The sequence below is a fragment of the Hylaeus anthracinus genome, unplaced genomic scaffold, assembly GCF_026225885.1.
Source record: "Hylaeus anthracinus isolate JK02 unplaced genomic scaffold, UHH_iyHylAnth1.0_haploid 0, whole genome shotgun sequence".
Lineage (NCBI taxonomy): Eukaryota > Metazoa > Arthropoda > Insecta > Hymenoptera > Colletidae > Hylaeus > Hylaeus anthracinus.
In genome coordinates, this window is record NW_026533254.1 from 4,374,790 (window position 1) to 4,400,240 (window position 25,451).

General features: G+C 41.1%; 1 protein-coding gene across 3 annotated transcripts in view; it reads left to right on the top strand.

Annotated features, from left to right (window-relative positions):
- LOC128895831 (ankyrin repeat and SAM domain-containing protein 1A-like) overlaps positions 1 to 25,451 on the top strand; it is a 64,943-nt gene that overhangs the window by 29,271 nt on the left and 10,221 nt on the right. For all 3 annotated transcript variants that reach the window (XM_054158769.1, XM_054158774.1, XM_054158783.1), the window contains one exon: positions 3,152 to 3,326. In XM_054158769.1, coding sequence (XP_054014744.1) covers positions 3,152 to 3,326 — 175 coding nt within the window. The remainder of the gene's footprint in view (positions 1 to 3,151; positions 3,327 to 25,451) is intronic.

The window sequence follows — 25,451 nt, forward strand, 5'->3', positions numbered from 1 at the left end:
ACTTTGACCTTAACTTAGGCGCCTTCGCGTTTTCCGGATCGATACCGTTCAAAACGATCCGCTGGAAGGGTTGAGCACTGCGCGAAATATCGTGGAAATTGAATGTCTTTGAATTTGTTCTCCTCCGTTTTCGGTTTGTTACGCGAAGAATATTCTTTTACGATTCCTGTAAATTGAGGAAGCGACACGCAATTTCGTCGAACTAGGAGGGAGAGGGTGCGCGAGTTCATGGATCCGGCAATCTAGCCGGCCGGTAATTGGCAAGTCACAGGGTCGCGACTGGCGATAACGAGTCAACCTCCATTTCGATTGAAGCCCGTAAATCTCATCAACGGGGACGAGATACCGTTTCGGCACAATTTAGTCATCTCCTGGAACGTTGTCGCGACAAAGGCCTCTGCTTAAGCGACGTGGGTCACGAGCTGTTTGTGAAATGAAACCGTGTATAATCCGCGTATCAAATTTCTGTCAAACTCCCGCCTCTGTAGGAGCTGGCTTCTGTGTTTCATTCGCGAGCACAAATTCGTGTTAATTATTTCCTATGGAACGCTTCTTACAATTGTCATTGTACTGGCTCATCCATTTTGGGAATTTTAAACCTACGTTTCGAGGAAAGCTAGGTCGAGTGTGTAACTCGGGCGTGTAGCATTGCGATTTGAAAAACATTGAGATTCGTTCAGGAATTGATCCGTTTTAAACAAGCATCTTTTCTTGTACTCCAAGCACAGCAGTCTAAGTATACGATGCGTAAAATTTAGTTACATTGGTTATTGAAGAGTTAATGGCATGAATTTTTAGGACGACCTAATATATAGCCGTCTTTGCGATCCAATATTAGTCTTTGTGTTCTGAAAAGAGGACACCACAGACGACTGATTAAACGGCAACATTTTTTTTGCCATTAAATAATAAATAATTTATTTGAGAGGCCATTTCTGTCGTATTTCTCAACTTTCTGTTTTATGGAATTAACCGACTTGTGCGATGAACGACTCATACGTTCATAACGTGTCTCTTCTTGCTAAGCAACCACCCCCTCCATAAATCGACACGATGCAACGAACGAAATCCTCGTGCACTAATCGAGGTTCTGGTGTATCTTCTATACCCAGCAACCTCATTCGTGTGCATTGCCGATCCACCTCGAATAAAAATCCAATTAAACGGCCAATGGACTGGTCGAGCGTCTCGTATCGACTATCTTTTGTCGAAAATTCAGCAAGGCGTAGGACCTGACGTGTACGAGGCGTGGATATCCGCTGGAAACGAACCGTCCTTTCGGCGTCCGTTCGTTCGGCTGGCATCGCCGCAAATCGCGAAAGGCGAGAATGTCAGATGCGATTCGATGACAGGATCAAGGGGTATCGTGGAAAATCCGGAAGGATCGATGACAGGAGAAAGCGAGGCAGCGCGAGGCCGCGCTGAAGGAAGGACGAGAAGATGGAAGAGGCGTTGGAAGGATAAGGGGGGAACTGCTCACGGATGGTTGGTTCACACCCGTCAACTTCCGCGGATCCAGCAGAGCGGCAGAATGCAAGACGCCGACACCCTTTGAATAATGAAGCCCTCGGCTTCTATGCCTGTCTGACTTCTCCTCGTGAACGCTCGGTCTCCTTGCCGCGGCGCTGAGAAATCTACGAATTTGTAGTGACGGTTTCCGGCTATACGTAGACAAGATGCGATAAAGAGGGAGAAGAACCTACCGACGAGTCCCTGGCGTCAAATTTTAATTGCGTTACGACGATCCGCAACGCGACGGAATCTTATCTCTCCGACGCTGAGGAGGTCTTTTGCCTTAAACGTTCTGAAACATTGACTTCTTTTTCTCTAGATTTTCATGATGTTTTAGGTACTGCATATGTGTTTTAGAAATGTTTGAAGAACTCGAATGTTTGGGTGAATGCGTGTACATATGATGATGTTTGTTTTGTTTAATGTTTTAAGGATGATTTGCTTGAAAATAATGAAATTTGGTGCGGTGATTTTTATACACGCAGCGTAGATACCATTACATTTTTAAAGAAAACAAACAAAAACGGAATTAATGACTTTTGGATTCAATCCTTTAGTTTGAAATTTGACTGTTAAAGATTTCGAATCTTTAATCTTTGGTATTTTTAATCGTGTTATTTATAATTAGCAACCCTTGATCCTCTTGCTAATTTAGGGTCGAATATGTGCACGCTTCTGACGCTTGTATTATTAAATTCGGAGTCTAATATTCATCAAGAAGCACGTGATATCGCGAATAATAACGGACGAGGCATTTTCGCCGGACATGATAAATTGAAATTTTAATATCCCCAAGCGTGAAAATTCGAAATTGCGAATCGAAAGTGGGGACAAATATTTTTCGCTTGCGATTTATTTGTCCAAGCTATGTTTCATGCAGTTTATTTTATATAATCGTATCAAGTGATCGCTTCCAATAGATTTTTATCGAGTTGGAACCGCGTTTGTTTGTCTATCGCGTGGACGTTTTCGCTCTGCGAACGGAAGAATGAATATCTGTGTCGTTTGTAAACGCTGCCGCGCGAAATGTCATTTCTCATCATTTTTTCGATAATACGCTCGCAAATTATCGTTGGAAAATCGACAAAACCGTTCGATGAAAATTCCCGATACAGGAAAGTTTTCATTTCAATTTTTTTTATTCCCTGGGTAATAATGGCTGCAATAGAATTTTTCATATCGACCATTAAAATTGAAATATAGGTATGCCTAAATTATTTTTCATAAAGTGTTTTAACACGTTGGTCGCAGCGTCACCCAGAAATGGGTGACAGGAGTTTTCAATAGAGACCTAAAAAAATTACTTCCAGCAGTGAGACCATACTGAAAATGAATTTGGATAGACTTTGTGAATTAAACAGATTTAAAAAATTAAATATTACGACAATTGTTAAATTATCTAATCTTCAACAGTCTCGGGATAAAATGTTAACTTGGTAAAAATTTTCACGAGTTTTAGTCTGACAGCCAAAGTGTTAAAGCATTCGAGTCGATGCATACATGTATGCAACAGTGTAAAACAGTAGTGCGTAACCTTTTTCGTGGAGGTGGATAGGATAAAGTAACAGAATAGGATAAAATCTGTCGTCGAAGCTCGAAAGCTTTTCGAAAAATCGTACTTGCGTTTATGTCCCGTCAGGTATACAAACGGAGGTCCCGCGACATGGAAACGGAAACGGACGAGGATTTATTGCAGTTTCCAGCCGGTGGCTCCCTAGACGCGTCCAGTGGCTCGTTGTCGAGCGTCTCTCTGTCGGACAAGAGCATGTCGACGGACAACGTCGAGGAGTACTTCGGAGATGTGCCGTTCGCAGGTAAACAGCAACGCACGCTTGGCTGCACCGCATGACGCTTCTTTCTGCCCACGTGTAAATGCATAATCGTTGTGTTACGTCTTTGTTTTTTCTTGTTTTTGACCGTTTCCCTGACGACAATCGCCAGTGGGAGATCATACTCCCACGGGTGAAGAGTAAACAGCCGGTACAGAAAATTCCAAACGAAGAATTCACGAGAATGTAATCGTTTGCGTTTATGTCATTTCACGTCGAGTAAAAAAAAAAAAAACTGCTCACGAGAGGACTGTCTTTTGAGGGAATTTTCTTTTCGATTGGTCGAACTGCGAGGGTTTCTTTCCCGTCATGACAACTTTGCTCGCGGTTATTGTTTTGTGCTGATTGTTTTATTGTATTCAAGTTACGTTGTGTTCTCCTTGGTTGTACGATTTGCTAGAATACTGTATCCGTCGTTCCGTGCGTCATGGATGTTCAACTTGACCGCAGTCGGACGTGTTTTAATGTCAGGGTCTTGGAGAAAAGTGATCCAGTGGGACTGCTAGACCTGGGCGTCTAGATTCGCGTTTTCTGGCCAGCGCCAGAAGTCTAGAAGTCCAGTATTTTGGCGGGACGTGGCATTCCTTTAATTTCCCCGACTGGACGAATGCGTCGAGCGAAGAATATAGCCGCGATACGCTAATAAAGTGTTCAGTCTTTGCTAACACGCGACGGTAGACGTGCAGCGCAAGCGGAATCCTATCTGCGGAGAGAATAACAGCACTGCCTCGCTTTTTGAATAAATTTGCGATAGGGATACTTGAAATGAAAACATCTCCTCCTCTTTCAACCTCTGTTTAAGTTTCTTTGTATCGAGCACTTGTCGTCTCGAGCAGCTAGCAACTGGGAAACTGAAAACCCGCTTACCGCAGTTCGAAACGGTCCTGCACGCATATTGTGGCGACTACACGTTACTAAATCGCTTTATAATCCAACGGTGGCCAGTTGATTTCAATAAACGAGGCAGTACTGTGACTGTCGTGCCTCGAGGTGCTCTGCTCACATTCAGCGCCAGTTTCTCGTAGCCAGAGCGAAGTGTTTTCACGATAATTCCGGAAGCTGCCCTCGTTTCCGGCGAAACGCTCGTCGGAAAGGAAATACACGATCGACAGAGTAGACTCGTACACCTTTCTGTGTAAGCTACCTACGATTAAAGATCGAATAGTTCCTTAGGTTATCGACTACATTGGTTCGTTAACTGTGATGTATATATACGTGTATATGCTGGGTCTTTGAAAGAGGATTCAAGAGTTTTGACGCGTGTTTAAATGAGTGATCGGAGAGCCATGAATCAGCTTTGACAGAGCAGAAGGAGATCTTCTTATAGAGGATTCAAGAACGACATTCTCGGGCAGCCAGTGTTATTTATCAGTATATGTTGGTTATAGCTTGGATAGTATCGAGAAGAAAGGATAACTTGTCGCGTAACCAAGTCGTCATATCCTTTTAACGTTTGCAACCTGAAAGAAGTTGTGAAAGAAACAGATGGAACTGTATTAGAGACTCTCGAGTGTAGTTTTGAATAAGACGTAGCAGTTTGTGAACCAATCTCACGTTGTAACGTTTACAAGCTGAGAATGTAGTACTACGTTAATGAAACTCTGGTTTTTATATAAGGTAAAACATGTTACGTGGAAGGCTCTCAAGTTTAGATTTAGCGAAGACGTAACAAGCACGTCAATGGAGTCCAAGTGGTATAAGGTAATAATGTAGAACTACGTGAACAGTATATAATCCACTTTACATAAATTTAAAAGCTGATACTTCGAAAAGGCGTAGTGGTACGTCGATTAGCTCCAACTATGACAATCTAGAAACAGCTAGTGCCAACGTTGACAATCGGATGCTAATGTTAAGTAATGCACATAGTACAGCTCACACCGTTAATTGTTTACGAGACGTAATAGTTCGTCAATAAAAGAAACGTATTGCTACGCTACCAATCTATATCAATTTTCAATAACATCGAATTACGATAAAATTATAATTCGGTAATTTTAATCGTCATTACGCGTCCTCGGATTCTTGAATCATTTCTTTCATTAGCACCCTATATATACGAGTCGTCGTGCGTATATGTATACACTGTACATGATATCTGTATAGAAACTAACGATGATTATTGTATCGATGATTTTGCCAATTATTTCCCTGTTAGAGTTTACTCTGGGTTTCATATACACTTATCATTTGCCACATACATTACGTCGGTTACTCTGTTTCTGTAAATATACGCACAACCTGTTTTTTTTTTAAGCAGGTGCCGACGTATCGTAAAAGATACTACTTTTTCAACCACAGTAAACGCACAATCGTTACACGAAATCATAGACACTCTAACCACACCGTAGTATTCGCTTCCTTTTTCACTTACACGTTCGTTGTAACGCGTATATTCGATAAAGTAGAGGAAAGAATTTTTCCTCGTGAAAAAATGTGCAATCACTCCTTTCCCCAGCAGTAGCTATAAGACATCACACCAAGTATTCAAAGAGGTTCCACGTTATCGGACTTCGATTCTTTTAGGTCGTATCAGATATCGTCGTTGTAGATCTTAACGAAAGTTATACCTAACAATAAGTGAAAGTATTCAACGACAAGTGGGTATTGTAACGGGTGCGGTGGGTGATTTAGAACGTTGCGTTTATCAGGAAATCGTGGATAGGTTTCTCCTGGATGTTACAAATTATTCTCGACATTTTTATTTTTCAAACTGTGTCTAGTATCAGTCTGCCATTTTCAGCAAAATACAGTAGTCGCTCGCGAAGGGTTTGCTTCTGAAAATGAGGCGCATACTCATCCTCAAGAGCAATCTTCTCGCATGCTACTTGTACACGTTATCCAATAATAAATCCATAATTTCGTAAGCTCGTTTACAATCAAAATCTCCCTTTGTATTTTTGCATCGTAATATTACAATTTAAACGAACCTATCTGCGACAGCCAGAGGCGCTCGACGAATAGCGAGACTCGTAGATTAAGTGTTTTTTTGATTTGTTACATCAAACTTCCTTCCCTGGTATACACATAGTTTATTTTGTGATTGATTTTTATATTTTATTTTACGTTATACGCTTCGTCTAGTTATTGTAATCGCTCGGCGAGTAATCATGTGTAAGAGTATATTAAAATTAGGTACAGTATAGACGGTAAATTTAAGCGATTATAGTGCGTTATATTTATACATATATATCGTTGGTGTGCTAATAAACGTTATGCTGCTGTGTATGCGATGTCTTGAATTATTTTGTCGCTTTCGTACGTCCTTGGAGCTTTCGTGATTATTTCATTGGTCCCTGTCCAGCGTTTTTTTCGTCGTCCGTCGTTAATGAGCTTGCTTTTCCGGTTCGTTGTTGTCGTTTCTTACGCGGATCTCTCGTGCTTGACGTTAATCGGGATTCATGTTGATTGAAATGTACAATTAAATTGCCTCGCGAAGTAATGCTGTCCGCCGCGTATTTGCTTATAAACCAAAATGTTCTTCCTTTGTTCTTGAATCATAAGTGAGAAGGAAAAGTGAGCGAATAACGGGTCACAGTTAAGTTTCTTATTTTATCACATTTTTGTATATTTGTTATGATAATAGTCTTGACAAGCTTGATATCCATAACTTTGGTCTTCTATTATTGTTATAAAATATTTGTTTAATTAATGCAACATATTTTATAATTATTTTTACAGTGTAAGTAGTTACTATTGCACTATTACCACTAATCAAAAAGAAAATTATACACAACTTTATTTTAAAAAACTCCTATGTTTAAGCTTTTATGATTATTATCACTTCAAATATATCTTTATCTCCAGATTATTATTTCAGTCGTTTTTTAAATTTACAACGCAAGTTGATTATCCCAAAAACCAGAAGCGATATTTTCGCTATCGAAACGCAAGGCGTGCAAGAAATCCACAGTAAATTTTTGCGTTTATTGCTGTGACAATATATATATATTTGAGTATATTTTAAGTGAAACTGCATGCGAGTGAAACGAATACCAGCGTGATTGCGTGCGATCATGTTTCCTTGATTTCTCTTTCCTTGAACGTAAGATAATACTGTATGAAAAACGGACTAACACGGTCGGTCGTGAACTTGTCACGATTGTTAATGCACTTTTAACGCTTCACGGTAAGTTACCAATTAAATTGTATATATAAGTAACTATATTTATACTTGCAAGCGCTTCAGATTATGAATTACATACTTCGTTCGCATACTGTCATTGTACATACTCTGTAAATATCAAAAATCTTTTAGGCTTTAACGGCTGACATATTGTAAATATTGTATTCACTTTCATTCAGGATATTCGTTCGATCGTTATAACTAAGGAAATATCACGAATCATTTAATTCGTCCAAGCAGTAAGATGCATTTGGCTGCATGCACGTCCATTAATATCATACTTGTCCTCGTCTCGATAACGTAGGAAGGTAATTACAATATTCATTAGCTCTTGCATGTGGCAGCTATTTTAAATTTCTGAGTGGTGACAAAATGAATTGGCGTTTAGACTAGTTGAACTTAATTAGATAATGAGATGTTGGTAAAAGGATAATAATTTTCTCGATAAACGGATAACAATTATTCCATGTTAGCAAAAGAAAGTACTCTAAGTTTTGGTAACCATAGGTAAACGAGTGTGGCGAAGTGATTTAGGAAAGGATCCAATTATCAGTGAAGGAGAGAAAGACATAGGGAGGCAATATTCCCACTGGACCGTAAAAAGAAGCAGTTTGCCCGATGTTCAAACACCTTTCAGCTTCTCGACTGCTTACTTAGGTAGCATGGCCTGTTTCTTGAACCCTGTCGTCTGAGTAGGGTCATTGTTCTCATATGTTCCAAGCTTAAAAAAGGGAGGGTACCTCAAAACGTGGTAGAAATGGTCCTTGGAAGCATCCTTGGCCATTGAAATAAGCGATAAAGTGATTTGTGGTACCTTTGGTCTCTGTTGAGCATTCCTCGTGTCTTCCTTTATTGAATTTCTCTTCTTTTTTTTCAAGTGAAGTTCTATTTTAACGATTCATAAATGGAACAGGAATGGAATCAGCGAACGTTTCTAGATAGAAAGATTCAAAGTACACACAGAAAAACAGGACTTCCTTCGCGGTTGTGCAGATTTGCCACTCGTGTAATTTAGGTACTTGACGCTCCTGTATGCTACGGGAATGTTGTAATCTAATTGCACGCGTTACTTTCCGAACGACGCATGAGAGGAAAGTGGAGCAAGGTGAGATTCAACGACGCGTCCTTTTATATTATTAGCCGCTTAATTATTTTCATCCGCGCGTCCACGTTGTCGCGTTGCACAACGGCGTCCACCGCGGCGTAAAACGCGACATTGCTGCATCAATATGCAACGGGACGACGAGGAACATCCTTCAAGTGTCACCCACTCTCTCATTTTGATGAATACTTTTCTTTGGAGAAAAGTATCGTTCACATAAAAATATCTCAAAATGCAAAGACTTAATTCTCTGCACTTGCAAAGTCATCTCTTCACGGTCGCCAATCATTGCAAACTCGAGTCTCGCGGTCACGGTGCCTCTAGCAAATAATTCCTCCTCGCCACAAATCCACCAGTTTGTACATTAACAGCGCGATATCTTTAGATAACCGCGTGTCGCGCTAAATCAACAAACGAGCCAGCCTTATCGACGCCGTGAGTTACGTGGCTTCTCGTTTCAACAGATAAACATGCATCCACGGTTCCTCCGTGCACTATCGGAACTCCTGGAGTACCATACTTGTCGTAGGTTGTGAATTTTCGATAATGCGGGTGGGTCAGTCTTTATCTCTTCAGCTCTTTGCTTACCCGAATCGTTGCCCCCGAAGAAGTTTGCGTCTCAACGGATGCTTACGTCTGTTATCGATCTTCGAAGCGTGCAGACGATATACAGATATACATATACAGGTATATCGAGTGTAGGTGGATACACGCGTGAACTGAGTGTCTAGATTAGGGCTTGGTAGGGGTTCAGCGTACGGCGAGCGGGCGAACTAGTAGCGTCATACTTGGTACGATAATGGTGGGTTGTTTTGGAATAGGATAAATGTGTACATTCTTTAGTAACAGTTTGCAAGCTACCCAGTGGGCTTCGCGGTAGCATACGTCAACGGTACAGTAGTAGCTCAGTTTAGGGTTAGAAGTTTATAGGCTACAAAAATAGCTATAACTCGCGAACAAGATCGAAATGGAGCACGTGTGCGTGTATAAACTTTTTTCATTGTTTTCATGTCCTCGATCTGCTGAAGTGGGCACCACGTGTTAGGATACAGCTTGTATGGGCACTCAAATCGAGGCTAGTCAACAAGATGAATTCTCTAGCCTCTGGTGTGCCAGCGTGTATAATTTGGCTCGATTAACGTCACTCGTCCGATTCGACAGCAACGTCCGCATGAACGTTAATATAGCGGCTGCAATAAGGCAAACCGCATCATGACATCCGGTGGACTACGGTACACGTTACGGCACAGGCATGCGTTCCCAAAGGGATAGTCGAGCTTGACATACTCATACGTTGACATACGCCTATTCGATGTGACAGCAGACGAAAACAAGAACAGCCGCAATCGACGATTTTTTCGTTTGGGTTTCGTGAACCCGTTTGAACACCCGTTATTGTGACACGCGTTGGGAAGTGGGGCGTTTCTAATTTTTCGTTCGACTATAATTAAAATAACTGTGTCATAAGGATACGATTGGAGGAATGGCTCCTAAAGTGGCATAAGTAATTTTGTTAGGTATTCAAATTTTCTATGAATTTTTTCAATCTTGTGATATCATTTTATAGAATATTCGAGTTATTACTCTACTAGGTAGAGCATGGCGTTTACGTTGCATATGTATTTAGTTGCGTATTTGTTGCTTTTATTGAAACAGACGAATTGAGACGTTGAAATTAGTCGTTATTAATGTATTTGGGTCTTGTATCAAAGTACACCACTAGTCATCCGCCAGAGTATCATTAATATTTCATTAGGATGCAATATTCAAGCCATTAGCTGCGGTCACAGCGTCATAATTTCCATAACGGCAAATCACTCTCTCCTAATGACCGAAGTGGATTTTAATCAAATCAAATCTCAGACGAAGTGTCTAACTGGTTGGGTCAAGTGTCAAAACTATACGTAGTCCAAACCGAAGATTGACAACATATCATTACTTGCTTCGTACATTCTCACATGAAAGTACAGCAAAATATACACCATGGTATATTCCAGGTATATAACAGCACGAGAATAAAAGCTTTCCGTGGCACGTAGCAAGACTCATGACAAAGGTAAGATTCCGACAGGGGACACGACCATGTTTCGTTTGATAAACGATACCGAGTATCTTATCGCAGTTTATCTCTCCCACCGGGCAACAATCTCTTACCATCTTCAAATAAATCAGAAGTTTCTCCGTTCACGCATCTCGAGATGAATCCCTCCTCTTTGAAAATTTCGAGCCGTTTCGAATTCAACTTGGAGATACTTGGAATATTTTCTTTTGTTCGTTGTATCGAAGGTGGCTCGAACTCGAAGCGCAAGTGTCCAAATTAAAATAATTTTGTTCACACGGAACTAAAAAAATATTGGTGATAAAGTTGATACGATACTTACGATAAATCCATGTAAATTTATATATACAAAATTTACTTTTGTAAATCTGATAGCGAAGCAAAAGACCCTACAATTGTTTTGTGATATCGACTGCACGCTCAGTGGGAGGCGATTTATCTTGTCGCGGGAAAAACATAATCTGCGCCAAGCGACGCGTTGCAACGGGAAGGAACCAGAATTTATTTTCTGTGGGCTAGTTAACTTCTCATTGTGCTTCGTTTATGACCGTAACGGAAAGTACGTGCCTCTTTGTTGTCGGGCGGAAGAACGCGGAAATACATGCTCGAAATGGACGCTAAATTGTGCGACTCCCTCCGACAGACGCTCGCGACCGAGATGCAATTGGGAACCAATCGGTGCGTTTCGAAATTTTTATCGCTAACTGCCCAAAATTGAGGCTATTCTTATTTTCCTTTCACTTGTGGAATACAAAAATTTCACATGAACACTCGTTTTTATAACATTCAGTCATAATCCGGTGTCAAACGACATAAAAATAGATTTCACACAATGATGAACTCCGATTCATATTTTCAAATATTATTATTGTATTCTGTACAAAAGGATTTAAGCAGAAAAATCCAAAGAGATCACAAAAAAATCGAGTTTCGGCTTTCGATTATCAAAGTAATTACACGAATAAATTCTCCCGTCGACGTTCTACGAAGCACCTTGTGAACATTCTTCCACGGTCACGAAAACAAAGTAGAAGTAAAGAAAGTTTATTAAACCCAAATCGAAGCATTTTCCTACGAGTCGTAGAAACTCGCACGCGAGCCAGATTATGACATCGCGCAGGAATGTATAAACCACGAAACGTGACTCACGCGATACTGTCTCTCTGTTCGTTTCGGCGGTATGACTGTTCCCAGACCAGCTTTTTCTCGCGGTTCGACGTATTATGAGTTCATAGATAATTCCAGCCTTTCCGTAACCGAGGCGATAAGTGGCTCGCTTATCGCCAGCGTGGAGTTAATTTCGCGACGAGGATCGGTCGTTAATTAAAAATTCATGACGCGCCTCGTTGGAAAGAAACCAAACAGAACGATTTCCTTTAGTCGGCCAGGGTTGAGAGTCAGAGGTCACGCTGAAAGATAAGCGAAACCCAGATGCGTCGGTTATTAGTGGAACGATTAAAAATCGAGGAAACTGGAAATGTATTAAATGATAACATCGAATTATCAAAATATTTGGCTTGTTGGCTGACATTTAACACATTGTTGACCGATTACGAGTTAACACGTTCTTTCATGCCCAATCGTTGTTGACTGGTCACGAGTAAACTCGTGTTTGCACTTGCATTATCTATTTCAATTTATGAAACTCAGGGCGATATAGAATACTGCAAAAGCTTTGCTCATCGTGTCATGTATTCGTTTGTCTGGAAGGTCCATGTTGATTTTTTGTCGATGATACAGATCTGGATATATCGGAATGGTTGAAAACAAATAATATGTGTACATCCCTTAAAAGATGGAAAGGTTGTGAAACAAAATTGTACTTATGTAATTCAATAAATATATATCAAATTTCATATATGATTTTGAGTTTTCTTTCAAAATTGGCTTGAACTTTCTGGACAACCCGTTATGTTGGTAAAATATAAATACAGTTTATTCGAGTTTACTTAGATCATTTTAATTTCAGATTCAATTATGAAATAATAGCCGGTGACATGAAATCGCTTCTGTGTAAAATTACTGGTCAACAATTTGTTAATAATTCACTTCTTGAAATCATGCAAGACTCGAGTCGAAAATGTTACTCAAACAAATACTCCAGCGATTACGAGCACGAATTACGTTACACGTAGGGTTCTTTTTGTAAGATGAAAGGAGGCGTTGCTACGATTCGAGGCACTTTCGCGAGTGTGGCTTTTACCAGCGTGTAATTACTTGATGCTCACGCGCGTCTGTTGATCTTAAACGGAAGCAACGGGGTCTGATGCGTTGTTCGCTCGCACGCACGGTGCATTTTAATGGACAACGTACCGTTTCCTCGGAGGAAGAATGGATTAGTCATGACCTCCGAGAAGTTTCCCAGAAAGCCTAGACTAACGAACTTCTCCACGGCTCGGCGACGACTCTTCACCGAGAGACGAGTCATGCATTCCGTGGAATCCGTCTGCTGGTGTCCAGCTTCGTCGCGGGTAATTCCATGCTTTATCGAATTCTTTTCAAAGTAACACTTTGCATTATTGAAATTCGGACACATTATATTCTCAATAGGCGAGGAAAGGTTAAAACATTAAAAATGTGGCAATGTTCATCTTGGCAGTTTTTCAAAGTCTTAATTGTTGCTCCAAAAACCGTCCAGCGTGGCACGGAATGACCTCCAACGCAATACCATTCGTGGATCGAGACAGCAAGGATCGGTTCGACGATCACAGCAGGTGTTCTTCACAAAGCGATTGATCAATGACCGCACTGCGCATGTTATTGGCTCCTGGGCGCTACTTGTTGCTCTAGATGTCCTTGCCGAGGCTCCCATGAGACAATTGCGATCATTTACGATTAATTGGAAACTTCGACCCGTGATACCAATCGACAAGACTCTAGAGTCAAAATTTAAACAGGAAGAATTATTCAGAAAGTTTTTATTTTTAGTTTGAAAGTCTTGATCTGAGCCCTGCGCATGTTGTTGTTCGACTACCAGGTAATTACACGCAACTCCCGAACGCAACTTTCCAGCTCGAAAATGTGTCTTCTATTCATTAACATGACAATAGTCGACCCTGGTCAGCTGGAACGAACCTTCGCCATATGCAAGCGCGCGAGTGTGGATTCATTGTCTGCTCTGTGCCATTCAATTCTTCCTCAGGGTCGTCTCCTCATTTTCGGGGACCTGGAACTTCGCTGACATCGAAACTCGCCGATCCAAGCGTCCTCGTAACGCATCCACGCGTCCATAAAAATGGAAACTCTACCGTACATCCGCTGCATCTTTCATCGGGAAATTTATTTATTTAATTCAATTAGGAACGGCGTGGAATAATGAAACGGAGTTATAAGCTGTATACGATTAGCTACAGACGAGTGCAGTGTCTGAAAGAATTTTTTAAATTCAAGAAAAGTCTTAGGCTCTACAAAATAGAGAATTTTCAACCCTTTGCACTCGGAACCATTTCGTTACAGAATGTTCAAACTGGAGTTGCGTCATATTACATAATGTAAATTATACAGCATGTAATTTACTGTAATGATACTCGAGCTTATATAAATCTTTAGACACTGAAGGACTTATTTATGTCAAAAATCAAAATTTTATACTATTCTAGTGTGTGATAATGCGTGAAACAGTCATAGATATGCATTGATAGTTTCTATCTTTTAAGTTGCAATCTCAGGCTTTTTTGTTTATGTTCACAAATTGCACCATGTTATAAAAAATATGTTCTCACATCTTGCTTTCACACATTCTTTTTCCATCATGTAACACAAGCTCATATTTGTTATATATATCTTAATACATGTACAATATTTTTATTTGATTTTTCGTGATATTTGAATAGAAACCTTCCAGAAATCATACACTTTTACAAATTTTACACTCTCATAAGTTTATCCTGTATAATCGCCAATGAAGTTTGCCTAAACTTACGATGTCCCCTCAGAAGAGACATCCGAGTGCAAAGGGTTAATAATGAACGTTGTTCATGAAATGATAAATTAGCAAGTTCATGGCTCGTGAAAAGAGAACCACACAGAACCACGATTATCTACAAAAATGGCTCCAGAGTAGTTCTCCATGATCGTCAAACGGATAAGCAATGTTCGATCCTGGTAGTCTCCATCGGCAGACGGTGTAATTCGGTCTGGGGTCCCAACAAGCGCTAGTCCCATCTCTGGGGTCATCTTTCCGTACGAGCAGCGTGTTGGCCGTCCAGTATACGAGTCGGAGCGACTTTCTACGCGTCTCTCTTCTTCGTTTCCGCTTCTCTGGCTCTCCTTTTCCGTCTCGTTGAGTCGATGGTAGTGCGGGTGGCGAGGACCAGGCACGGTCCTCCGTTCCCCTCCTTTCGCTGCACTCCTACTCCTCTTACACCGCTGCCACCACCAGGCGACTCCTCCTCGTGGACCTAACACGTTCGAATTAGTCGTCTCGTTAAGCAGCCTCGTGGCACGTCGAGGAACGAGTCCATCGCGTTTACTCGGATGACCGCGTGCTCGTGCGTTCGCCGAACGATAAGAAGTCTAAACGGGTCGCGGTAGTCAGCTGACGTTATCCATCGTGAGAAACGTGGTCCTGGCTCGTCGGTCGCGTGCTTCTCCAAGGCACACGGTGGATGATCGTCCATTCCACCAGTGAAATCGAATCGAAGGATCCTCGAGGTCCTCACCTCTGACCCTTGGCCAGTCTGGTAGACCGGTTTCGACGTTCCGCTGCACTCTGACTGCTTGCGAGCGATCACGGAAGCAAACAATAACCGGTGACGCCGGTGAAAGTGATCCCGACTGGATGGCTGGGATTCCGTCGACGGGACCATTTCCAGGTGATCGAAACACGTATGGAGGAAGAGTCAGTGTGGAGTGGGAGGTGATGTTAAATGGTTTGGTGTGGCTTCTTGAATATGTCCTGAGCAAAGATTGATTTGGATCATTCCTTTGGCTCCAAATGTCAGTTAAAGTACGACACACTTTGATTCTTCCAGAGGAATGGAATTCAAATAGCCTTGGTTCCATACCCTTGCTAACAGGACAACTGCTCAGCTCTGTCATTCAATTACCAAAGCTCCAATAGCCAGCCCAACCAAGACCATCCATGTCAATCATCCTGGACTCCCTAAAGCCTCACGATCGCCTGGCAACTTCGAACTCTGCTCATCGACTCAAGGCCGAGTCGTCTCCATCCTATTTCGGTGGCCAGAGTCGACGAATTAACCAATTGCGAGGCATCGAGACTACCGGAAGCCCGCTGCTGAAAGAACGGAAACTCGCCGAAAGTCTGCCGGCTGACTCACGCTACAGGTAGCTGCGGGGAGAGGTAGCTAGATGGTCACGTGTGTCGAGTCGAAGGAAGACCGATCGAACCGTTGGGATCGAGGCGTCAGTGCGCGGTGGAACGAGGATCGATCGAGGCAGGTGGATCATCGCGCGCGGCTCGTGCGGCCAGGGCGTGTCGGTCGCGTTCAGAAAACCGCTGGTCTCGTGGCCAAAGTCGAGGAGAAAGGAGGGAATCGCCGGAGGAATTCGCAGCGCTATACGTGCTCGGGGAATCCGCCGCGCTCGATTCTAGAATAGCAATCTCCGGTTAAGTGTCAACATTGTGTCTCTGTTCCCAAGTCCCACGACCTAGATTGTCGGTGGCGCTGACACACGGTGCACTTGTTGCATCGCGGTGATTCAAGTACAGAGTTTTGGAGATGTGTATATCTTGTGAGGTGTGATAGGTAACTCCAAAAAATCTCAGGACTCCGAAAAATAAGTTGGTGCGTGTAGTGAAGTTAATAGTGTCCGTTCTTTCGGAGTCCAACGGCCTAGAGATGTCCTAGAGTGATACATTGGTGATAGTTAACTGTCAATACTTCGATAGATAAGTTGGAGTGTATAACGAAGTTAATCGTGTTTGTTCTTCCGGAGTCCAATGACCTAGGTTTTCTAGAGTCATACTGTGCATAGTGAACTTGTTGCTCTCCGAAGCAACACTGTGTAACACAGAGTTTCGGATACCTGGTGATTTGGCAATGTTAACTGTCACGATTCTGGTACGTAGCAGTTGAAGTGCATATCGAAGTTAACACATTCTTGACCGGCAATTTTACATAGAAACGACTTCATGTCACCGGCTATTATTTCGTAATTTAATGTGAAATTAAAACAATCTAAATAAACTCCAACAAACTTTATTTATATTTTACCAACATAATGAATTGAAATGAAATATTTACATACATATTTCTTACATAACTATAACATTTTGCTATCATACTTTTGTATCATTTATTTTCATAAATTGAAATAGATAATGCAAGTGCAAACACGAGTTTACTCGTGACCGGTCAACAACGTTAGGACATGAAAACCCGAATTAACTCGTGGCCGGTCAACAATCTGTTAACATCCTATTTGTTTTTCTATACTCGACCAGGTGGTCTTGGCAAAGATCGCTCCTCGAAATCCTTCCCATCCCGTGTAAAGTAAAACACCGGTGGAAACTTTAATTGCATCATCAATTTCATAAACATTCAAGTGGGAACTGCGTAAATTACTCGACGGTGGACTTACGCCCCGATAAATAGAGCACTCGGTGCGCGTTGTATCTCGTGCAAACATTTCAACGTTGAAAATCGACGACCAGCATTGGATCAGCTGCGTCGCGCGGACATTTTTCCTGAACGGGACTCGAGTGTCCAGGTTCGCTAGTCCGTGTTTTCCGAAAGTCAACGAAGCGACGACCGTCGTCGTTGGCGTAATGACGCCGTGAGGCCATTGTTCGGAGCACGCGAGCACGGAGGGCCTGGCAGAGGCGCAGCGTGTCCTGTCGAGAGGGAGAAGGACATCTGGAAGGCTGCGGAAGAAAAGGAAACGACGGAGGGACAACGAGCCCTGACATCCGCAACTGGGGAACGTTGGACTTTCTGCCCTCCTCGTGGTACGTGGCCCCCTCTTCCCTCGGAATCCCTCTTGTTTGAACGTGTTTTCGTTTCGTGTTTAGCGCCTGCGCCGCGTGCACGCGTGCCACGTGCACTCTACGAGAATCCTGCGTGCACGGAGTTCCTGGCGTGCCTAGCAAAAACCGCGATACATACTTGTTGCTCGTCGCGTTCAACTGATGTAATTATAGTCCGTCCGGGTCGTTGCGTCACGTTCGAGGATGCGTGACGAGGCGAGAAATCGGTACATATTTTGGTTCCGTTTTGTTAATTTCTTGGAATTTGTTTGTGATAGGAAATTGGAGCGATCTGAGAAGATGAATTTTCGTTTTAGGCTTGGTGTAGTCTTTAGAGGTACTGACATAGAAAGCCAAACTCGACGTTTCTTCAAAGAAAATTACTGCAAAAATATAATCAGAAATACCTGAGTGATACTTGGTATTCTGTTCTGTGGCCTAACGACAGCCATTTGTGTAATGTGTGCGAGTTTCTTGTGTAGTCGTTCATTTTTACATTCCACACGGAGAAAGAACATCCATTCTGGTTCAATTATACCTAAACGTGGTCGAAGAAGCAACGTGCGTTTTTCTATCCGTTGTACCGGATTCTTTCGGAGAAACCATTACACGAAGAAAGTTAGAGATACTGCACTCGAGTGGATTATAATGCACCTAAATGGCATGCATCGGTTCCGATAACAGAATTGCTCTTGGTGGCTCCACTGTTTAGTTGTTGATTTGTTTTAACGAAGCTCCCTCTTAGGATAGAACAATTTTCCTTTCTCCTCGGTGGCTCTGATAATTTGATCAACGACTCTCCACCCTGGTTTCTAATCTGGATCGTTACTTTGTTAGCTCGTTCGCTCGTAAGTGATCGGAATCGGTGCCCATTACGAACGGCGCGGGGTCATCTTTCTCGTAGAATTCGTGTTGTCCGCCTCGATTATTTCTGGCTCGCGATTCTGATATTTTTAGAGCCGATTCTAACTTTGGCCCCCGGCACAGGTCTTGCTGTGTGTGTTATGTTATAATCCCGCTCCGAAATATAGCATGCGCGTGGACAAATACACAATTTGATTTCACGAGCGTGTGTTCACGAATATGAATGGACTCGTCGATCATCGATAAATCATAAACGCGTCCCGTTTTTAAATGCAGAAAAAACAAACGAACCGCTGGAAAAAGAAACGCGCGCCTAAACAGCTGTTTCTTTACGTTCGGTAGTTCTATTTATGTCGAATGTGTTCCGATTCAATTTTTATTGAGAACCCTGGGGCGTTTAGATTCTTGTTGACACGAGTTAAATGGATCCGTAGTGTTTATAGGACGACTGGAAGGAAAAATCTACTTGCGTTTGGAGTAGGAATTGTAAACATTAGGGTATAATTTCCTGGTAGAACTGAAACAGAAATGGTTCATTGTCGAAGAAATGAGTCGTAAACGTAAAAGAAAATTTATATTTAATACTACAATCATCAGATAAAATACTTCATAATTTTTTCTTTAATTACAATCACACTTATTATTAGAATTAATTTGATATTGGTATAGTAATTTCATTTCATACTGAGATAAATTCATGTATATTAACGTAAATGTTTCGAATTAATATCCGCTTGACAATAAACATTCATTATACTCTGGATAGTGTGATAGACTCGTTCATTTTATCATTACATCATCTGTGTAATTAACCTAGCACAATTCTGTCGACAGAAGCAGCGGTAATACTATTAACAATTCACGTAATAATCATGTCTGTCATTGTCAACCTTTCAAGCAGTTGTCGCGACAACGAGTCGCGTGCATAAATATTCGCCGAATTTGCAAACTCGATTCCCTCGAAACAAAGCCACGTAAAAACGAAATAAAGGAGAACTTCGTATTTTCGATTCATATTTTTCACGACGAATCATCTTTATTTCTGGCGTACCAAGAACAGCGATCCACCATATACGTATTTATAAATTATAAAAAAAATTTGAGATTCTATACAAAATCTACAGATGCCATGCGAGCCGTTCACTACATAAATCAATTAACTCCACTTTTTGAAAAATTTTAAAGTTCACCTTATAATTTTCAATTCATTTTTAACATGAAAACCGTTATTGTGGTTTAAATATAAAAGCTAGATATATCGTGTCCCTGACTTTTTTTAGATCTATTACTTCTCTATTACTAATTTCTATTACTAATTTCTATTACTAATTTCACGTATATCTAACCATTTGGTTAGCGTACCCCGACAAAGTAGCCGAACAACGCTTTTCTTCCGACTTGATTTACAAATTTTGAGATTTCAAATTGAAAACGTATTTTTATCAAAATAAAACATAGCCTATGTTACTCCGGGATAGCGAAGCTTTCTATTACTGAAAAAATTTTGAAAATTGGTTCAGTAGTTTTGGAAATTAGTCCGTTTAAACGGACAGATAGACAGACAGATAAATATTTTGCAAAAGCATGTTTGGGTTGAGTGTTAGCAAGGTGCGAAAAGCCACATGTAAGTGTAAAAAAATCATTATTTCGAAATCCCAGACAGACGCTTCAATTTTAATTATATATATAGATGACTTTCCTGAATAATATCGATTAACACAATGAAACGAAAAAATTTGTTTGGTCATTGAATAATAAATAAATTATTTCAGAGGTCATTTTGATCTCGTTTCTCAACTTTTTGTTTTATGGAGTTAATCGATTTGTGCAACGAACGGCTCATATAGCAATCCTGCGATTTCGCAATCTAATCAGCATAAATACTTCTAAAACAGGATCAAGTAATTGAGTTTATCTACACCTCATATGGGTATCCACTGCCAGATTATGTAATTTGGCAACAATCTAAATTCCTTGGGGGATTTCGTGCTTCGTTTCAGCCCCTAACATCAAGAACTGCTTTATATACTTTTTAAATATACATTGTATATTGTAAATGTTTTCTTAAATTAGATATGTCATCACTTTCGCGTAGATAAAAGGGTTCCTCCACGTCTATAAATAAGTAAATGAAATAAGTCTCGAGGTCGATAGAGACTCTCAAAAGACCTTCTATAGCCGGAGTAATTATCGACGAAAGTAGTGTTTCGACCGGTTGGACGCGAAAATGGATACTCATGGTGATAAGCGACTGAAGTTATTCAAGGTTTCGGTTAGATCAACGTCAGTCGAATGCCTCGTTGCGATTCCGTCCGCGTATCCGTCACCATTGCCATTTCCTCAGACGACGGCCTTCTTCGAAATGATTTCGCGCAATCATACTTTTGAATGCCAGCAATGTTTCATGATAAGTACGTACACTGCGGCTTAAAAGTCTTGGGACACCTGGTGTCTTCGTGGCAAGTAATCTTTAGCCTAGACTGTGAAAGTAAAAACCGAAATTGCCGTTTGTAATCATTGCATCCACCTTATAACATAAAATACCACATGAAGTAACATTCCTTTATATTTCTCAATGACTGAATAACTTTTTTAAGTTTGTGTGACGTTTGCTATAATCTTTTTAGAGTTAGTGTACATGTAGGGTTCGTAGAAAGGTAGAAGCAGACGTATCATCGCGATAAATAAGAAATTAATACAGAAACATTTCTCGTTTCACAGCGATAAAAATCGTGTCGTAAAGATAATCGAGGAATTCGCGTTGACTGCAAGAATCGAAACGTTAGATGTCTGGACTCGTAAATGCAACACGAGCGATACACGGTTGGAGTGATAATCATTTTTACACAACTTTATTACGCGTTCCGTGACGATTGTGGTTTCAGACTTTATTAGAAATTCCTCTCAGTGGATGGTTAGCGCTGGTTTTCATCCGAGCCCCATTTCATAACCCATTGAGCGTCGCAGTTAAATTTAATTGGAGGCATTATGAGTCAGCTAGGGTCATTAGCATATTCAAACACACCGTGATGCGCAGTTATTAGGAATCGACGATCACTCTGTTTCCATCTAACAATAAGCGTCATCGTTTCCTGAGAAAGAAATTATTTTTCACGGAAAAGAATTTCTTGATGAAGAGTTTCCCAAAATTCTGTTTCTTGTCTGTGGAAATAGTCAACTGCAAGCATTCTTCACATACACACACACGTGAATAAAATGCTGGTGTGTAATGAAGGCTCCTTGCGCGAGGTTCGCATGCTCGGATCAACTTGATCTTCGCTTACTTAATTATTAGCAAATTATCCACTTCCGTGATGGAGTCATTACGTCACCCATAAATTGGTGCATCCATTACGGAGCAGCGATTGGACGACGGTCGTTCTCGTGGTTCGTCCAAGAATGCGTGGCACCTACGATCAATTGAATTTAATTGACGTACAGAGACGAATTCTGACGCAGGAGTGCGACCGTGTTTGCAACACGAATCGTTCTCCATGTGGACATGGGAATATAAATTTGTTAGGTTGCTTTTACTCGCATGCTCGGCACCACTTATTATAAAACACGTAGCACTAACTACAGATTATTTATTTACATTTGAATTCGTTTTCAAATTTCACAGGTAGACTCATCATAAAATTATTCTGTGCATGTGTTAATTTTGTACTTGGAATTCACTTAACCATATTGCTCGACACCTGCAAAGATTAGTAAAGGATGATACTCGGTATTTGATTATATTATTGATAAAGGATGACACTCTCGTCATGTACAAATTGCAGCAATTGTTAGCAAGTCCCTGAACATCCCACGAACGTAACAAGTCGTGCTCCGCATTCTTACTCACCCGTACATAACGCTTTATCAATGAGTTCCTAGAATTCATGTTCCTCAATTTAAGATGGACTCGTCAAATGTGAAATTGACACAGTTTTAAGGCAACGTTAAATTAGCGTGATATTCGAACCATCGAGCAAGTCGAACCTTGCATTGGTTTCTCGAACTTAAAATAAATTATAAAATTATCTTATATAATATAATAGCTTATATTTTTTTCCTAAAAATTATTTTATTTCACACTTTTTAGTGACAATTTATAACCAATAGGTTTCATGCAGTATCAATAGTTATGTAAAATATATCGTTGCAAATGGGATCATCAGGAATACATGTGGAACTAAATGGAAAGGATTCATCGCGATCGGTAAATTCCTTGCCGAGATACACCAGAGAATAGGAATTTTGCAGCAACATTCGTTTTAAACAATAAAAGTGTACATAAATTTTTGCAAATTCGAACATCAAGAAAACATCTACTACTAAATGTGGAAAGTTCCATCTCGATCGGTAAATTTATCGCCGAGTTACATCGGAGAATAAGAATTTTGCAATAACAATAGTTAGAAAGAATAAAGAAATTGATAAATTTATCAAGCAAATGGGATTATCGCGAAAACCTGCCCGACAGCAAAATGTAAGGGGTATCATCGATTTCAGGCTGAACATACGTGAAATAGTACTCTTTTTGCAATAAAAGTGATATAAAGTGGTAAAAAATAAAACAAGGTCAAATTTTTTTTTATGGGACCAAGTGGCAATGATACCAGATGCAAGAGGTTTCATCCCGATTGGTCAACCCATCTTGGCGCAATCGGCGAACATACATAAAAAAAAACATACATGTCGAATTAGGTAACCTCCTCCTTTTTGAAGTCGGTTAACAATTAATCGGACCCAGCCTATTGAAAATTACGTTGACACTTGGAAAGAAATGTACACATTGTTCTTGCGTGTTACATCTCCTATCACCAAATAATACAAACACATGCAGACGTTTAACAACCTTCCTTGATACAGACGACCAGATTCGACAATCGTAACGACGCGTCGTTTACGACTGACTTAATGGCCGCGGATTTTTAATGTCCAACGAAATCCATCCTTCGTTTCTCGGTGAACGGGTGCCCCGTGAAATTCGTGCACGCACTTACTTACGCAAGGATTACTTTAATGTTTACGACCGTCGAGAAACGTGGCTTCTCCGCAAATTTCCCAGCTTTAATGGACCGCAGAGTCAGGAATCAAGGAATACAGAATCAAGACGAGCGGAAGTTACGTCTGTTGTCAGCGAAGTCGTTGCAATCATCGCATTTTATATTTCGAGCTCGAGTATTTGACACGCTTGACGTTTACCCTCGTTATTTTATTCAAATCTAAACGTTCGCGTGCAAACTCTGGATTTGACTTTAATAGTATCCAAACAGGAGCAAAGACTGTTCCACACAGTCGGTTTGTAGATCCAACAAACAAAACGATTTAGATCCTTAACCCTTTGAGTGTCAAAGAGCGATATATCGCTGCTCGAAGCTGTAGGTGCCATAATTCATTAAAAAATCAATTTGGTTTAAGAAAATAATGTCAATATCTAATTCACATAGATTTGTTTGTGCACTTCCATTTTATTTTAAATACCGTAATGTGTGTAATATATAACGGCTGATAAGCTGGTGTCTTCTTTAGTCTGCTGTCCACACTTAGGTAATTACCCAACTGGCTGTAGCAAACTTTCCAGTATCCATGGAAATTTTCCAGGATTCATAAGATTGTATTAAACCTATAACGTTTTATTATTATTTATTTAGTAATAAAGGAAGTCTAACATGTTTTTAGTGTCGTGTATAAAATAAAAATGACCGAAATATACATTTTTGTTTAAAATCGTCTGGCATTTTTCGCATATATATGGAAATTTCCTCTGGCACTCAAAGGGTTAATGTTATCTTCGTAAAGGTTTTCTTTTCTCCGGAAGCCAATCACTGATGTATTTGTTCAACGCCTTATTAGAAAATCTATCGATTTCTATACACATTGAATGAATTCTTATCAGTACCTGAGAATTTATTTAAAATAAATTCAAGAACCAACACTGCCAATATTCGATACAATCTAGTCGATGGGGAACGCGCACGTACGCACGCGGCCAGTCTCAATTTCGGATCTTCCCAGCGTTTCCCCTCAAAAAAAAGCCGATTTCTCTCCAACGCTGGAGTGCACCGTTTCGCAGGGAAAGAGCAGAAAAGAAACGTGCAACAAAAAGCTGAACGAGGCGGCGGTGGGGGGATGGGAATGGAGGAAAAAGGGTGAAAATAGAAGCTAAAGAAAAGAACACATTCGACAGCCGTAGCGCGCTAGTTTCTCACGAGGGTGGCGGTGGGAGCGCGCGCAAACCGGCGATGAAATAAAGGAGAAAGAAAAAGCGCATAATGTCGCAGCTCTTTCCAATTACTGCGATTAAACGGATTCCCTAGTGAGGGAAACTATTACGCTGTGAAAGCCAGCGGTCGCTCGTGCGACGACGGGAAAGAATGGCAACGAGAGAGACGCGGAAACTGGCGGGAAGAGGATAGGGACACGTAGACGGAGGGATGAGTGAAAAAATGGAGGAAAAAAAGAGAATCCCCGCCTCCTTTGGAGGAGTCGAGAGCTGGTAGGCGGAAGGAAAGGGAAAGATAGAAGGTGGAAAACGGGAGAAAGGGACGACGATGAGGATTTATGTAATTTGTGTATATGACTTGAATAACTGCCTACATAATATAACGCTGCTGGGCTGGAGTGCGCGCGAGCAGGCGACGCCCTTCATCATGGAGCTTTAATTAAAATTACGTACGTTTGCTGCTTGTAACGTGCGAGCCACCCTCTACCCCCATTTCTCTCTCGCTCTTAACCTGGGCTACCTTGCTAGTACCTCCTCAAACTTCCTCCTCTTTCTCTCCTCGTTCTTCTCTCTCCCTCTCTGTTTAATATTTTTATGAGCTTTTCACGACTCCCGGGGGATGTACGTACACAGCCGTACACGTTCCTCGCCACCCTCTCGAGTTCACCTGTGCAGAGAGGATACACACAGCGTCTTTGAAAGGCGTTCATAGCCGCTGCTTAAAGTGGTACTTTTTTCTTCTCGCTCCCCGCCTCCTCCGTTCTTCCCTGCATTTTCTTTTCCTCTGTCTGTGGCGGGTCGCTCCCTCAACCCT